The sequence below is a fragment of the Podarcis muralis genome, chromosome 16 (genome assembly GCF_964188315.1).
Source record: "Podarcis muralis chromosome 16, rPodMur119.hap1.1, whole genome shotgun sequence".
NCBI classification, from domain to species: domain Eukaryota; kingdom Metazoa; phylum Chordata; class Lepidosauria; order Squamata; family Lacertidae; genus Podarcis; species Podarcis muralis.
In genome coordinates, this window is record NC_135670.1 from 40,348,991 (window position 1) to 40,366,461 (window position 17,471).

General features: G+C 42.6%; 1 protein-coding gene across 17 annotated transcripts in view; it reads right to left on the bottom strand.

Moving 5' to 3' along the window:
* CLIP1 (CAP-Gly domain containing linker protein 1) overlaps positions 1–17,471 on the bottom strand; it is a 104,918-nt gene that overhangs the window by 41,089 nt on the left and 46,358 nt on the right. For 10 of the 17 annotated variants that reach the window (XM_077920205.1, XM_077920207.1, XM_077920208.1 and 7 more), the window contains 8 exons: positions 14,596–14,700; positions 11,593–12,537; positions 9,870–9,986; positions 8,738–8,795; positions 8,508–8,591; positions 7,548–7,704; positions 1,937–2,102; positions 1,201–1,416 (listed from right to left, as the gene is read on the bottom strand). In XM_077920205.1, coding sequence (XP_077776331.1) covers positions 1,201–1,416; positions 1,937–2,102; positions 7,548–7,704; positions 8,508–8,591; positions 8,738–8,795; positions 9,870–9,986; positions 11,593–12,537; positions 14,596–14,700 — 1,848 coding nt within the window. The remainder of the gene's footprint in view (positions 1–1,200; positions 1,417–1,936; positions 2,103–7,547; positions 7,705–8,507; positions 8,592–8,737; positions 8,796–9,869; positions 9,987–11,592; positions 12,538–14,595; positions 14,701–17,471) is intronic. The other 7 variants (XM_077920209.1, XM_077920210.1, XM_077920215.1 and 4 more) reach the window with 4 other exon arrangements.

Below are 17,471 nucleotides of genomic sequence, written 5' to 3' on the forward strand. Positions count from 1 at the left end.
CCCGTACGGGCCAGTCTTGACAGACTCTAGGGTTGTGCGCCCATCTCACTCAAGAGGCCGGGGGCCAGCGCTGTCCGGAGACACTTCCAGGTCACGTGGCCAGCGTGACATCGCTGCTCTGGCGAGCCAGAGCTGCGCACGGAAACGCCGTTTACCTTCCCGCTGGTAAGCGGTCCCTATTTATCTACTTGCACCCGGAGGTGCTTTCGAACTGCTAGGTTGGCAGGCGCTGGGACTGAGCAACGGGAGCGCACCCCGCCACGGGGATTCGAACCGCCGACATTTCGATCGGCAAGCCCTAGGCGCTGAGGCTTTTACCCACAGCGCCACCCGCGTCCCTGAACTGGGCCTAATTGCACTTAAATTTATTCTTGGGAAGACTTTGTCCTTCTTGAAAATTTTAAAAGTAATAATACTGGGCATATTGCATCCTCCAAGCAGCTTCTCTTTCTATCTGATCATTTTTATTTTTATTTTATAAATTTTCCCCATGATTGCAGGTCTTAACTTCCTTTCTTGCATCTAATTCTTTGGAAAGAAAGGACATAAAATCTGTAGCCAACACCTGAGAATTACACTGGCCTGATGGACAAATACAAAAACCCTAATGCTCAAGGAACATGCCCCCCCCCCCCGTTGTTTGCTTGCCTGCCTCCTCCAGCCATCCCACGACGCCCGACCCAGGGGGCCCAGCTGGGGAGCATGATCTGGTGTTGCGGCCCAGCCTAGAAGCGCAATTTGGCGCTGTGACCCGGCCGAGAGGCACGGTTCGGCGCAGCGGCCAGGCCGGGGGGCGTGATCTGGTGTTGAGGCCTGGCCGGGAGGCATGATTCGTTTGGTGCGGCCCAGCCGGGAGGTGCAACCTGGTGCGGATCCGCCGGGGGAGATTTTGTCACACCCTGCCCCGGCAGGATACCCGGGGCAGACCGCACCCCCTGCACCCCCCTTGCAATGCCCCTGCTTGTTCCATTAGGCTCGGGAAGCCAAAGTTCAGTCTGACAAGGTACCAGTCATACAGCTCCCTCATGGGTGAGTGGCTCAACAATTGATGCCTTTCCCATGTCAGCTCCATGGGCCAGTCAGCTATGGACATATATTGACTTAAAAGAGCCATCAAGCAAATGCAGAGAGTTTGGGACAGTGTAATTGAGCCACCAAAAATGTCCAAACTTTGGCTACCTGTTTCAGAGAAATACACACCTTTGCATGCTCTGCTTCCTTTTTCAGCTCCTTGGTCTGTTTTTCTAAGTCACTGTTCACCTTTTGTGCTGTTGTCAATAGCTGTTGCGTTTCCTGAAGTTGTTGCTTAAGCTCCTTGATGGCTGCATCATGCTTGGCGGCCATCTCTGAATGTGTTTTTTTGTGCGTTGTCTGCAGATCTTTATACTGATTTTGGCCAGTCAAAATTTTCTTCTCCTGTGAATATAGAGAGCCAATACAGTTCAGCACAGTGTCCTGCTCCCTTCCTATACAGCTAGCCATGGTCTTCTGCAATTGCTTTCTCATCATGTAAGAGCACATTTTTCTTGAATTAGAGTTGAAAGAATAGCTGTGCTAAATCTAGCGTAAGCAGGGTTATTGAAGCCTTGTGGTTTATTAGGTGTAAAATAGGTTGTGTGTGTGTGTGTGTGCGCGCGCGCGCGCGACAGAGAGAGAGCTTGAAGTAAGTAACATTGGTGTAATGGTTTCAAAGAGATGAAGAGTCAGCATCAGCGGTAAAGCAGCAATGTTTTGCAACACAAATATCTCAAGCTACAGAACGGCTAATTAGGTTTGAATGTTTTAAAGAGAGAGAAATTGAGTTAGCAAGAGCAGTGATGCATTTATTCCCAGCATCACTATTTACTTGAGCCATCAGTAGAGAGCAAGAATGCTTGTGCTGGCCTATAGTTGCTTCCTGGCCGCTCTGGAGAAATGCCCACGCAGCTGCTCTTACCAGGTTGCTTAATTTGTCCTGCATCTTTTGCAGTTCAGCCTGGTGCTTCTTGTGCACTTCCTGTTGCTCCTCTTCAGCTTTACGTGTCGCCCGCTCCAAATTTTCCTGCAGCTGAGAAGCTCTCTCACTTGCCTTGGTGAGCTGAAGCTGAAGCTCCTCTAGCTGCCTAAAATGAATCATAACCAAAAAGAGAGAGTCAGCACTGCAACTCTTGGAAGCCTGTGCTTCATAGCACAAAAGCATTATCTTCCTTTAAAAAATGGCACCAACCTGAAAGGTACCGAAACTGAGTTCCTCCAAGTTCCTGCTGCAAAAAAAGCCCTGCATGTCACTATGTGTCTGTTCTTACCCTTGCTTTTCCCTTTCCTCCCTCCATTGTCTTCCCCTCCAAGAATAGATGGTAAAGTCCATAGGGCAGGGCCAGGTTGTTGTTTTTATACTGTGACCATGTTGCTTTTTTAGGGTGCAAAGGACAAAAACAATTTAAATTTTGCTTACACACTTTTGAATTTCAGGTCGAATGGCAGCAGACAATGCAGGTATCACTACCCACTGATCATACAAGTGGACATGTGAAAATGTTTTGCAGAGGAGCAGTAGGGCAAAGAGGAGCATATGCTTCCGTTTTCTACCTCCCTCTGCATTCCCTTGCCGTAATTTACAGATGTAAACTAGATACAGGTTTACAAAGAATTCAAGGAAGCTTCAAGCCTTGAGCTAAACAGAAGCAAACAAAATAAAAGATCCTGGCTGCTATATCAGACCAAGGGCCCCATTCAGTCCAGTATCTTGTCCTCACAGCTGCTGACCAGATGTCTCTGGGAAGCCCACGAGCAGGAAGTCAGTCCCACCCTACTGTTGTACTTCAGCCATTCTTATTTAGACAAGCCGACCTTATCATTACTACGGAAAACCCCAAAGAAAGTTTACCAAAAGTGACTGAGATAAATAAAAATCAAACAAAAGAATTTGGACAAGTGGCTGGTTTTCAAATTAACTGTAAAAAAACACAAATTTGTTAGTTAAAAATATGGGGCCAGAGGAAAAAAATGAAATAAAACCTTTCAGGAAGAAAAAGATAAAAATTAAAGAAATTTGAGATCTGAACACAACTAACTGGCTCCAATATTTTCAACATAATGAAATATTTAGAAAAGACAAACAAAAAGGTTTTGCAACAGAGCTATCAAGTTTAGAGAAAGATTTAATTCAATCGAAAGAAAAACTTTTATCCAAAATGAACCTGGGTAAGTTGGAGGTGGTCAAAAATGAGATGGCAAGAATAAATATTGACATCCTGGGCATCAGTGAATTAAAATGGACGGGAATGGGCGAATTCAGTTTGGATGACCATCACATCTACTACTGTGGGCAAGAATCCCGTATAAAAAATGGAGTGGCTCTCATAGTCAACAAAAGAGTGGCGAAAGCTGTACTGGGATGCAATCTCAAAAATGATAGAATGATCTCGATACGAATCCAAGGCAGACCTTTTAACATCACAGTAATCCAACTTTATGCACCAACTACTGGTGCTGAAGAAACTGAAATTGACCAATTCTATGAAGACTTTATAGAAATGACACCAAAGAAGGATGTTCTTCTCATTATAGAGGATTGGAATGCTAAAGTAGGGAATCAAGAGATAAAAGGAACAACTGGCAAGTTTGGCCTTGGAGTTCAAAACGAAGCAGGGCAAAGGCTAATAGAGTTCTGCCAAGAGAACAAGCTGGTCATCACAAACACGCTTTTCCAACAACACAAGAGACGACTCTACACATGGACATCACCAGATGGGCAGCATCCAAATCAGATTGATTATATTCTCTGCAGCCAAAGATGGAGAAGCTCTATACAGTCAGCAAAAACAAGACCTGGAGCTGACTGTGGCTCAGATCATCAGCTTCTTATAGCAAAATTCAAGCTTAAACTGAAGAAAGTAGGAAAAACCACTGGGCCGGTAAGATACAATCTAAATCAAATCCCTTATGAATACACAGTGGAAGTGAGGAACAGGTTTAAGGATTTAGATTTGGTGGACACAGTGCCTGAAGAACTATGGATGGAGGCTCGCAACATTATACAGGAGACAGCAACGAAAACCATCCCAATGAAAAGGAAACGCAAGAAAGCAAAGTGGCTGTCCAACGAGGCCTTACAAATAGCAGGGGAGAGAAGGCAAGCAAAATGCGAGGAAGATAGTGAAAGATACAGGAAATTGAATGCAGATTTCCAAAAAATAGCAAGGAGAGACAAGAAGGCCTTCTTTAATGAGCAATGCAAAGAAATAGAGGAAAACAACAGAATGGGAAGAACTAGAGATCTGTTCAAGAAAATTAGAGATATGAAAGGAACATTTTGTACAAAGATTACCATAATAAAGGACAAAAGTGGTAAGGACCTAACAGAAGCAGAAGACATCAAGAAGAGGTGGCAAGAATACACAGAGGAATTATACCAGAAAGATATGGATGTCTCGTACACCCCAGGTAGTGTGGTTGCTGACCTTGAGCCAGACATCCTGGAGAGTGAAGTCAAATGGGCCTTAGAAAGCACTGCAAATAACAAGGCCAATGGAAGTGATGGTATTCCAGCTGAACTATTTAAAATTTTAAAAGATGATGCTGTCAAGGTGCTACACTCAATATGCCAGCAAGTTTGGAAAACTCAGCAGTGGCCAGAGGATTGAAGAAGATCAGTCTACATCCCAATCCCAAAGAAGGGCAGTGCCAAAGAACGCTCCAACTACCTCACAATTGCAATCATTTCACACGCTAGCAAGGTTATGCTTAAAATTCTACAAGGAAGGCTCAAGCAGTATGTGGACCAAGAACTCCCAGAAGTGCAAGCTGGATTTCGAAGGGGCAGAGGAACCAGAGACCAAATTGCAAACATGCGCTGGATTATGGAGAAAGCTAGAGAGTTACAGAAAGACATCTACTTCTGCTTCATTGACTATGCAAAAGCCTTTGACTGTGTCGACTACAGCAAACTATGGCAAGTTCTTAAAGAAATGGGAGTGCCTGATCACCTCATCTGTCTCCTGAGAAATCTCTCTGTGGGACAAGAAGCAACAGTTAGAACTGGATATGGAACAACTGATTGGCTCAAAATTGGGAAAGGAGTACGGCAAGGCTGCATATTGTCTCCCTGCTTATTTAACTTATATGCTGAATTCATCATGCGAAAGGCTGGGCTGGATGAATCCCAAGCTGGAATTAAGATTGCCGGAAGAAATATCAACAACCTCAGATATGCAGATGACACAACCTTGATGGCAGAAAGTGAGGAGGAATTAAAGAACCTTTTATTGAGGGCGAAAGAGGAGAGTGCAAAATATGGTCTGAAGCTCAACATCAAAAAAACAAAGATCATGGCCACGGGGCCCATCACCTCCTGGCAAATAGAAGGGGAAGAAATGGAGGCAGTGAGAGATTTTAAAAGACGCCTGCTTCTTGGGAGAAAAGCAATGACAGAACTAGCCAAAATGACTAGAAGTTTAAGAGATGATTCAAAATAGAGATTAAATAAAGAATGGAATGTCTTTAAGGAATATTTACAGATACATTGTAAAAATTTAAATGCTTTGATGAGCCTAGACTGAACTTTGCAGGACAATATGGAATACGAATAAATTAAGTGATAATTAAAATCAAGAAGTGATAATACGAAGTGTGAAATCGAAAAAGAAGCCTAGAAAACATAGTGGGATGAATGGAAGTCAAAGGAATATGTGATTTTTTTCTTGTTTGTTTGTTCTTCGGTGTTGTTATTGCATTGTTTTGTTTGTTTTTGTTTATTGAAACAATACTTTAAAAACAAAGAATAAAGTATTTTTTTAAAGAATAGACAAGCCTACCCAGATGTTTAGAAAGTTTGTATGAGTTCAAATTAGTTTTACTTTACTGGCATTTTAACCTTTTGTATGTTTCTAATTATGGTTGTAAAAACTTTAGTGGTTATTTTTTGTAAACCGATTTGAGGTTTTTTCCTACAGTCAAGTGGTATAAATTTTATGAAATAAATAAATACATAAAATTGGTATCCAGAGGCTTCCACCTCTGATCCTCCATCAAGATTAATAGCCATGGGTAGCCTTGTCACCCATGAATCTGTCTAATCAAGCCCCTTTTAAGCCATCTAAGTTGGCGTCTCCCGCCACTGCTTATGGCAGCAAATTTCATTGTTTCAGCTAAGGCTAAGCACAAGCCATTTGATTCTCTTCAGTTTAATTTTCAGCCCTGGCTGGGTGACGAGGTGGTACCTGCACACAGCTCTCTGCCCCCAATGCACACACAGTTCGCAGTTCTGGACTGCTTTCAGATTGGGAGGGTGGGGATTTAAAAAACGAACAAACAAGACTTTCCTGCTTACCCCTTTGGCATGCAGAAATCATTCCTGGCCATACCCTAGATTCCTTGGCAACCAGCATGTCCGCACCAGGGACACCTATTTTGCTGGGGGCAGAGCGATAAATATTTCTTCTGTTGAAGCAGACCGTTTGTCCATTTAAGCCAATACCGCTCTACAGGTCTTGATCCAAAGGTCTTTCTCCACCTGTGCTGCTGAATATCCTTCTAACTCCATCTTTGGGAGGGAATGTAGCCCAGTGCTAGAGTACATGACACGTTGGGATGGGCAATATCTGGTTTTCAACATTGTGACATATCACCAGCTAACCATCGTGATATAGTGATATATCATGATGTCTGAAATAACACTGAGAAGGGCTGGAAAAGCGGCTGGGCTGTGGAGGGAGGAGCGACCAGGAGGGAAGGAAGGAGGTTGCCTGCTTGCTCGGGCGAAGGAGCTCCTGCTCCCTCCCTCTGCAGCCTGGCCTCAGCCGAGGGGAGCCTGAGAAGGTGCTCCATCCGCCTACCTGCACATTTGGCAGCCTCTTCCCTCCTGGCTGGCAGCAGGAAGAGCAACCAACCAAAAGGAAGGAGGCAGCCCACTTGCTCAGGCAAAGGCAAACACACAGGCAGGTGAGCAGCCACTTTGAACTGACAATAAATTGTGGCTCACTGGCCGCTGCCAGCACAGTAGAGGCAGGCAGGCAGGCAGGCAGCTGGGAGTTAAATGCACTGTGCTGGCAGTGGCTAGGAAGCCGTGATATATTACTAGCTCAAAATGTCTGAAACCAGTATCGCAATCTGAATTTCATTCCAGTTTCAGACGATGAACTGAAATATCACCCAGCTCTAATGACATGCATGCAGACTGTTCTGCTTCCAGGATCTCCAGGCAGGGCTGGGAAGGACCTTCAACTTGAGGAAGCTTTCTGAACCTGAGATGCCAAGAACTGACTTCCGCAGGTGATCTGCCACTGAGATCCCCACCCACCTTGCTCTAAAGTTTGCTTTGCTTACTAGCCAAAATACATGCAACAAAACAAAATTCCTTGGTTAATGTTGCCCACATTCCTTGGGTTGAAATCAACAGCACCACACATGAGGAACAGTTTAGAAGTATTATAACCCAAGAGCCAGATGCACAACTAAAGAGAGTTTGGTAAGATGAACTCATCCTCCTCAAAACGAAATCAGAGAAAATGCACAGCTCCTGGCAACCAGGTCAAGGATAGCAGAAATTGCCAGGAAATGTAAATTACTTCTCTTTTTGCCGGAGATCATCATTCATCTTTGTAAGCTGTGAAGAACTGTCTCCTGAGGATTTCATTATTTCGGCTATATCGTTTTGGAGTTTGGCTTTAGCCTCGATCAGTTGGCGCTCTCTCTCTTCTCTTTCTTTCATTTTCTTCTCCATGGCTGAACAAGGAAGAAAAGTGATCAACCAAGTACATAAACAGTATATTCAAAAACAAACCACATGCCCTGAAGACATAAGAGATGGAAAGCATAAACTTTAATGTAAAGTAAGGATCTATCTGTCTATCTAATCTCCAAGAATGCAGCTGACTTCAAATGGAAAGTTACATGTGGAGTTTCAAATTTGGAATTGAATGTAAATGACAACAAAAGCTTTGACCAACAGGATGAATAGCACAAAAGCAAAAGTCTATCTGGAGTTAAGCAACTCTGGAGAAATCCTGCAAAAGAAAAACTTGTTTTTTTCAGTGGAGGCAGGACAGAATCAGAGAGGGGCTTCTGCTAGTATGAAAGATAGTTTGCAAAGCCCCGTCTCAGAGGGTGGATGGGAGCCGACCACTAGGAAGGAGAGGAGTGCCAGCAAGTCCAGTCCAGAGGCTGAGGAAAGTGGGCAGAGACGAGGGGTCATGGGAAGGGGATCTGACCTTCCAGCAATGTTGTCTAGATCTAGGGTGGCGGGAAATGTCTAAGCAGCCAGGAGGCTAAACTTCAAGATCTAGACTTCATTTTCAAGAGGCCAGATGTCACATGCCCTGTGGTGGATTTCTTGATGCTGTTTTTAGAATTGTCTTTCAGGTTGCATTAAAGGTAGGATAAAATTACCAAAAATAAACCTGTAACATTCCTGTTGTTTGTCCAGAATTTATGAATAAAATAAAATGTGCCACATGTAATGGTTGGAACATCACATGAAAATGTACTATAAAAAAACCCAATATTTCAACCTAGTCACCTTCTCTTACCTGCCAAGTTAGATCTCAGCTGATCCAGTTCAGATGACATGTGTGCAAATTGTTGTTCTTTTTGGTTTAGTTTTTCAACAGTTTCTATGGGAATAAAATGTTAGCATTGGTAAGATTTTTAAACAATGTCACATTACATTTAGAATAAGGCATGTATGATAAAAGGAAGCAATTCTGTCTGTCTGCCACACTCATTTAAAAAGATTTAATTGCATTCTTAGGAACCATACCTTGCATAGATTTTTGTATACTTTCTGCCTCATCACCAGCCTCAGTAAATTTTTCTTTCTGGGAGGTAGAAAAAAAATCACATTTAACCATTTGGCTTAATATGGTAAGGAACTACATTGATTTTTTAAAAGATATACTGTAATTGGTTCAATACACCTTTAAGCCAACAACACAGGATCTTCACAGCACCTCACTCTTCTTTACAGGGCATGTGAAAAGGACATGAAGTCACCTGAAAACTGTGGACAAAACAATGACCTTTGCTACAGACCAATGGAGAAAACTCTGACTTGGTGTATTTTGAGTCTGAGAGAGCATCTGGGAAGCAGAACTCCTCCTTATTTTATGTTAAAACCAACAGCTTTGGGTTTTCCCAAATCTGTAACATGTGGGCTGTTGCACAGACAGATGCCTGTACCCTATTGAATGGTGTGCTGTTATAAAGAAAAAAACATCATGGACCATGTGTTGTTATAACACTTTTCTTGGTCTGTGGCAATTGCCACTTAGTCCAACATCACACCTATCAATAAGTGCACAATAGACTGGGAGGCATGAGGAGTGAGTACATCGTTGCTTCTATTTTCAGATATAAGCGTCTGTGTGGAGTGTCAGCCACTGGATATGTCTTTGCTTTCTGTCAGATGCTCATAAGGGCTGCAGCCCAGCACTGGGACCCATGTTTTGCATGCAACTAATTGTGCTGCAGACTGCATAGAAAGAGTAGTGGTCCTACTCTATACAATGCAGCTTCCTAGGTTAATAAAATATTGAGCTTTTAATACTCCAAAAATTGCAGTGACCCTGAGAAAGGCAGACCAGCAACGTGTGGACCATGAGCAACCAGTGGGAAACAAAAGACATGGCTCTTGCCCAGACACAAACATACCAGTAGAATCCAACAGATGGTGCAGAAAGGCACTTCACTATGTTTTTAGGATTTACTACAAGGCAACATTTCAAGCCACAGAGTTTTAATCAACAAGAGAGCTAATAGTTTCCCGTCCAATTTTGCCAAAGACACAGGGGGATGTAAAGATGACTAGATCTGAAACTTCCAATAAATCCCAATTATAAAAGCTGCAAAGCATAGCTCAGGGGGGGCAGGTGAAATTTCCAACAGCTACTTACCAAATCTTCAAGCTCCTTTCCCAAAGAATCTTTAAGCTGATTTACTTCACCCAAGTGATTTTCAAGATCAAGAATCTTTTGCTCTTTCGCTTGTAGTTCTTTGACCAGACTAACAGCCTAGCAAGGATTATTATGTTGTGTGAAAATTAAAGAGTTACAAAAGGACAAAACAAAGGATTTTGTTGAAGTATTAAATAATAATAAAAAGGAGGTAAAAATAAACAAAATGCATGAATATAAACTAAACAGAAAATGGTATGTGAACTAAATTAGAATTGTGTTCAGAAGTATCATGTATATTTTCATTTTTGCATTAGGAATATAATCATGATTACTGAATTTTTTTAATTGTCTTAGTTTTAGGCTCCAATACTAAATACTAAATGGCTAGTCCACTGAAATTAATGGGGCCTACTTCTGATCTTAAGATTGTGCAAGTATTTGCTTTGATCACACTGTGAAACAATAAGCATTTGTGACATTGGACATACATTCATTCCCATGATTGAAATTATGGTCAGTTGCATAAGTCATGAACAGCCTTCTAATGATAAAGGTTTAACTGTTCAACTTGCAGGAAATCTGCAATTCCACAGGACTTAAAAAAACAATTGATGCCTGAAAGGAAATATGTAAAAGCTAGTATCTAAGTTATCATGTGAGAAGGTTTTGTGATAGAGCATGACAAGCACTGTTTTTATCACAGTGTTTACTTGTGCAAGAAGGAAACCTGCTAGCTATTTGCTCTAGTTGGAACTTGTAAATCCTGAGAGCACCTGGTGCTACAGCACTGCTAAAGCTAAGCAGGTGTCCACATGCTCAGTAGCTGCACAAAACACCACTAGGAGCCCGGCATAACTAAGAACAATAAATAACTAGGAAAATCAAAACCTATCTTTTTCCTAATTCAAGAAAAACAACCTCTCTCTCTTAAAGATCTTTCACCTCTCTCATAGGGAAATATAGTATTTCTGTTGTTGCTATAATATTATTCTATATACTGCTTATATGCCAAAATAGCTTCTTGGTCAAGGCAGAGGATGGAGGGAGCACTGGAGCCCAACACTTCCTCTGCATCTCACCCTGGGCAGAATTCCCAGGAGCCAATAAGCAGTTCAGGCAGACTCTGAACTCTGGAGTTGCAACAAGCAGATTTCTAGACTGGATTAAAACTCTGGTAGGTTGCAATACAAACAGGAAGTGTGCTCATTGCTGCCTGAATAGTTAACACATATACCAAAATAGTACTCAAAATAAAAACACATCTAGCCCACCATCCTATTTTTCCATAGTGGCCAACCACAAGCCCACAGCAGGCCCATAAGCAAAACATGGGCATAAATGCATTCTCCTGCTGTTGGTTCCCAGCAACTGGAATTCAAAGGCACACGACCTCTGAACCAGTAGGCAGCATCTAGCCATCATGACTAGTAGCCATTGACATTTATCCTTCAAGACATCGCCTAATCTCCATCTAAAGCCATATAAACTGTGGCCCTGACAGCCATCTTGTGGCAGCAACGACATAGTTTATGCACTGCATGAAGGACTTTGTTCTGTCTGCCCACTGATAGATATGTTTTATGTCTGGATTTCTAAAAACTCATCACAAAATAATATTTCATAACACCCTTTCTCTAAGAACAGACTACCACAAAACAGCATAAATAAAAGTTTTTTAAAAATGAAATAAATAAATGGATGGATGGATGTTGGTACAAACCTGGCTACTTTCATTATTCCTGTCATTCTCTAAACTCTGTATCTTTTTTTCAGCTGCCTCAAGCTCCTTGCTAAGCTTCTCCAGCTCCAGTTTACCTTCAGAACTTGCCATCTGAAGAGCATCTAATTCCAAGAGCTTTGTTTCAGTGCCTTTGATCTTTGCTTTAAGGTTATCAATCTCCTTGGCTTGTTCTGTGCACTTGGCCTGGAGCCCCTCTAGCGTCTTTACCTTTATCTCGGCCTCCTGCAACTTGTTCAGAGTGTCTTCCATTTCCACCAAATGCTGGTCTTCAGCACTTTCTAATTTGGTGTTCAAGGCCTCCAAGCTTCTCTCCTTGTCCTCTGTGACTTCCAGCAGCTTCTCTTTCAGAGTTTCAACCTCCTTCAGGAGATGCAGCCTCTCGTTTTCTTGCTTTAGTTTCAGGTTGGATGTTTCGCGCTGATGCTCCACTCTCATCTTCTCAATCTGGGTCTTGAGCTCTGCAAATTCAGCTGTCTGAGCCCCAACTCCTTTGCTGAAAGAGGACTTCAGCTCTTCCATTGCTTGATGATGTGAAGCAATGGCAGACTCCAGCTTGGATTTCCATAACTCAATCACATCTGAATTCTCCTTGTGGGCAGCATCCAGCTTCATTTTCAGGGACTCGTTCTCTTTCAACATCTTTTCATTGGATGCCAACAAGGTTTTAATTTCCTTATGGCATGACTCTTCACTGATTCCAACCTTCTCTTTCAGTGACTTCACCTCATCCTGGTGCTCCTTGCTTAGCAGTGCCATCTTCTCTTGCAGTGTGCTGATTTCTTGCAGCAGTGAGAGAGAAGTGTCCACGTTGCTGACTGGCTTACTGGACTCTAATCTTGCTCGTAACTCAGTTACTTCTTTCTGCCGCAGTACTAGATCTCTTTCCAGTTCCATTATCCTAGATTTTTCTGATACAGTGGCCACCTAGCATCAGAAGCATTAAAAAAAACAAAAAGAGGGCAGAAATAGTTAAAACAGTGGATTTCATTTAAAGTGGAGAGGTTTGCTGATCCTTCCTCAGGACAGTAACTTGGCTTTTCTAGCACTTCCAGTGCAGGGTTTCTGGAAGGTTAACTAAATCTTGGCAATCTATTTTAAATTTCTACCTTTGGTGATATTGCAAATTGAAGTCAAGGAATGATAAGTTAAAAGCTACTTAACATGTGCCTATAACAGCTTCATGTCCATCATTTAGTTGTTGTTTTTTAAAAAAAGTCTGCCTCCAAAAGCACATAGTTCTCAGGTATATTCTTTAGCTCTAACTGATCTGAAGGTTATCTGACTGAAGTTAGTGATAATACAAAACAGGTTAAGTCAAAAGCTTAGAACGGCAGCACATTTTGGCAGTTTGTAAAGCACAAGGCAGATCTAGCTCTGGCTGGAACTGGAGGCAGAATGTGGTCATGGCCCTTTCAACCATACTAAAAGGGGCCTTAGACTAACATTTCCTTTACATTTTTAGGATTATACTAAAAAAGTATACAGTGGAACCTTGAGTTGTGGACGTAATCCGTCCCAGAAGCACGTCCACAACTCAAAGCTTCCGCATCCAGAAGTGCCATGTCTGCGCACATGAGTGGCATGATTTAGCACTTCTGCACATGCGCGAGCGGCAAAACCAGGAAGTAACCGTTCCGGTACTTCTGGGTTGCCATGGGATGCAACTTGAAAAGACGTAACCTGAAGCGGATGCAACATGAGGTATGACTGTACGTGCTGGATAGGACTGATTAAGTGTTCTAGTCCAAATCATCCAGGATGGTGAAGAAGGATGTAAAGCATCTAGAATAAATGAAAACAAGCTTTTCATAAAATCCTGGCTGTGGTAGACAGACAAGAGTTTCCCTTCCCAGTCCTATAAACTAAGCTACCTCCATCCAAACCCAAGCTCACTCTAAACTTTGTCAAGTCTCTCTCCCCCCCCCCCCATGAGACTCTGAACAAGTGTCATGTGCTAATATCTGGACACTGGCACATTTCCAACTGGGATGAAAATGATCCATTTGGTTAAGAGTCTTATTCAGATGCAAAAGAAAGATGATTTGATAAGCTGCAAGTACGTTTTGGAGCAGGACGCAGCAAGTTGACATGCCTGAAGTAAAGAATCAAGTTTTGACCTCCAGAAGTGAGATGTCTAACTGACAGAGGCTCAAAGTTAAAGGAATGCTTCAGGTTCTAGCCACAAACTATTCCATTTCAAAGCAAAGTATTCAAATAAAAGTTGTGTTATGTCTGCTAAAAAGTACAAAACAGAAGTTCAGGGTACAGCTACAAATATTTTCAAACCCTGACTGTCTGAAGTGATTCAGATCCAGATGAAGCACCAAGGGTGTAGGGGGAAAGTTTGCCTCATCTAACTTTACTGTCTTCAGCAGAGCTCTTATTGGAAACAGCTTAAGGACTGGGGATGCTGCTTCTAACCAAGACAAATGGCAGCGTGTGTAGAAATGGATAACGATACAACTCCATCCCCTCAGGTTCTTCACAAAAGGTCACGTTTCCATACAAGCCCCACAAGTAACCAAAGCAGCACTGAGCTATCCAAGAACTTTTAAAGCCCTTTCCTTACAACATCAATCACTGCAGGAAGAATCACCACTAAATCGAACCAAAACATCAAAATTCGTCTTCACAACAAACTATTTTATCATCAGCTGAGGAACGACTATGTAGAATTGCAAGGTCTTCACTCACTGAGGATGTGCTTTTGGATGTTATTCTCTACTCTTTCATTTGAAAGTATCTTACCTGGATTTTGTTACAGTAAGAAAGCCATTTTAAGAAATTAATTGTATGTTTAATTGTACCCAACACCACTGTACTCTTAACAGTGTAATGGCAGTAGAAGACAGGGTGACATATCCGATCTTCTCCCCAGACATCTTATGCCCATTCAGCTTCAGCCTCAGGAAGCTTCCCCATCACGAAAAAACCCAAAACCAAAATCAGGTCTTGTTCATTTAAAACAGTGAAGTTCATTACCCTAGTGTCTTCTAACTCCCTCTGGAGTTTCTCAGCTTTGGTCTTTTCAAAGAGCAGGCTCTGTTCAAGCTCCTTAATGCGCGCATGCTCCAGTTTGGTCTGCGTCTGTTAGTAAAAAGGGAAAGGAAGAGAACACAACAGTGCCACCATCACATGCCAGCACAAGAGGAAAGAGGAGCTACATGCAGGATGTGCCACCAGTTGTCTTCTACCAGTGATGAGCAGCAAAAGAGGCACGTGGGTAACAAAACCAAAAAAGAAAAACTAAACAAGGTGATGTTGCAGGTGAGAAAGACCGACTTGAAAGTGTGTGACGACAAATGGCTGATATGTTGAGAGAAAAGATGTGCACACAGAGAGACAAAGGAGCATGGAGAAGAAGAAGAAGAAAAAGAAGAAGAAGAAGAAATGGCAAGGTAAAGTCATGCAGCCAAAGTTATTTATCAGTGTGACAATTATCAGCACAAATTAGAATAGTTAATGCTTTGTAAGATGCGATTCAAATACCTGAGGGCAAAGACTTGTTCTGTGCTGATCCAGAGGGCAGGACTAGATCTATGGCCTCCACTAAATTATTGGAGAAGAGATTTTGGCTGGACTTCTAAACAGCAGGAGTAGTTGGGCAATGGAACTAATGAACTACGTGGGGTTCTCCCTCGCTGGACCTCTTCAAGACAAGGCTAGGCAGCCATCTGCTGGGGATGCTTTCGCTCTGGATTCCCTACATCAAGCAGGGCACTTGATGGCCCTTCAACTCTCTGAAGCCCTCCTTCACCACTGCAAGACTGCTGGGGCTCACTGTGAAATGTTGGCTGGCTTTAAAAAATAAAGAAAGGCTTGCTTATGAGCAAGTCTGAATGCATCCCTAGAGACTTACAAGCTTTTCTGCTCAAGGTCTTGATGTACTTAATAGTTTCTACTATTACGTTTCTACTATTAAGAGAAGAGTAGAAGATTAGAGATTCACTTGTCACCCAAAACGCAGAAATTGTATGAATTGGCATTAAGTTCCAGATTTATCTAAGTTGGGGGGGGGGTGACTAAAGATAACTTGGATTCCTTCCAAAGATTGATCTAGGGTTTCTCGGGGCATCTTATTAGTGAATTACCACAGGATGCCCACCAAAAAGAACTGCTACAAAATTGATCAGAAGTGGTAAAAGGTAGGGCCCCCTTCCCCAAGGCAGAGAGCTGGAATTGCTTCAAACCAAAAAGTGATGCAGGAGGATTTGGGGATTTTGTGATGTGAAGAGACACAATTGCCTTGAACAGGTGTCATGTGACATGCCTATGAATCCTGACCATAAACAGGTGCTGCCATCTGTGGAAGATCAAAACATTCACACTGACACTCTAAGTCCCAGGTTCCCTCCAGGAGGGTCTTGCAACCCCCGCATGCCTTCTCCTTTTCTTCTGGGCCCAGAGAGGCACATGGGAGTGCATAGTGGCAGCAGCCGTGAGCAGGAGGGGGCAGGCTCATTTGGGGAGGGGAGCACTGCACGGCACCTTGTCCAAGGGCCCCTCCAAACCTGGAACCAGCACCAGCGAGGGGTGATGTACTAGGGCATCAATAACCATCCCTGAAGTGGACTGCAAGGAAAACCTAGTTGCTGGGTCAAAACAAGTACCAAACTCCTTGTTGAACACTGAGAAGTTATTTTTGCCTATAGAAGCCATTTTCTGCTCACCTCTTTTGCTGCAAGGTGGACAAATGAATGGCTGGACAGCATCCTAAGAAGCCCTGAAGCCTTCAGTTGCTGACATTTAACTCAGAATACTTGTAAGCAATATCTGCTTTTAGTACAGGCACATAAGAGAGCTCTCCAAGAAAGCCCTGCATTACATATAGATGACAAAAGTATTTCGCAGTTATTTACCTCATGACTAGCATGCCAGGTAGAGGAGTCACCTCCAGAATTAATTACTGGGTGTGAATCTGGAAGGTCTGGTTGAATTTTGCCCTCCCTGAAGGCCTGGCAGGCTTAGCCAGATCCCAGAGTAGCTGCTTGTTCAAAGGTGCCTTCGCTGTGAGCACCTAAGGCCAGTCCTGAACATGCAGCTAATGAGGTGGGGATTGGGGGACAGGTCCCGAGGGGGGCTAAGGGGGTGTCGTGCTGTTGAAGGCACAGCTGGGTGAGACAAAAGAGGGCCATTCCCAGTGGCTGCACCCAGATTACGGAACAGCATGTCCTGTAATGGACAGTCGGTCCCCTCCTCTTCTTCACCACTTACCAAATGCCATTTTTCTTAAACAGGCTTTTTTGTTGATGAGGCAGACAATGTTTCTTTGGTTTTTCAACAGCTGACGCTGTCCCGTTTTTGTAATTATTTTATGAAACAGCAGTATTTTATTTTATAAGCTGTCCTGAGTGGTATTTTTACACCAGAAGGGCAGGGTATAAATGTTTCAAATAAATTGATTTGAAGAGCTCAATTAATTAATAGAGAACTTGTTTTTTATGTGTAAAAAACAAATGAGGAATGGCTAACAATGAGGTATGGCTAACTTTTTACCACTTGCAGCACAGAATATTTCCACCAATGGGAGTTAGAAAGTGAGTAAAACACGGTGTTGGCGGAGCATCTCTGAAAAGTTTCACCGGAGAGCAGCCACAGCTCAGTACAAGATACATTTGTGGTGATGGGACAATAACAGGCATAATAACCAGCAGCCACCATCTCTAGTATACCAACTGGAAAAGATCAGTCAGTCTCAACCCATTCCAAATATACCCAAAAAATTGGATGAGACATATTTCTTTTTATTACCTGCCATTTAAATATCACTTTTCTACAGCTGTGTATAACTAATGAAGAAGCCACATATCATTAAAATCAATTAATTTAAACAATATTACAACCAGTAACACTAAAGA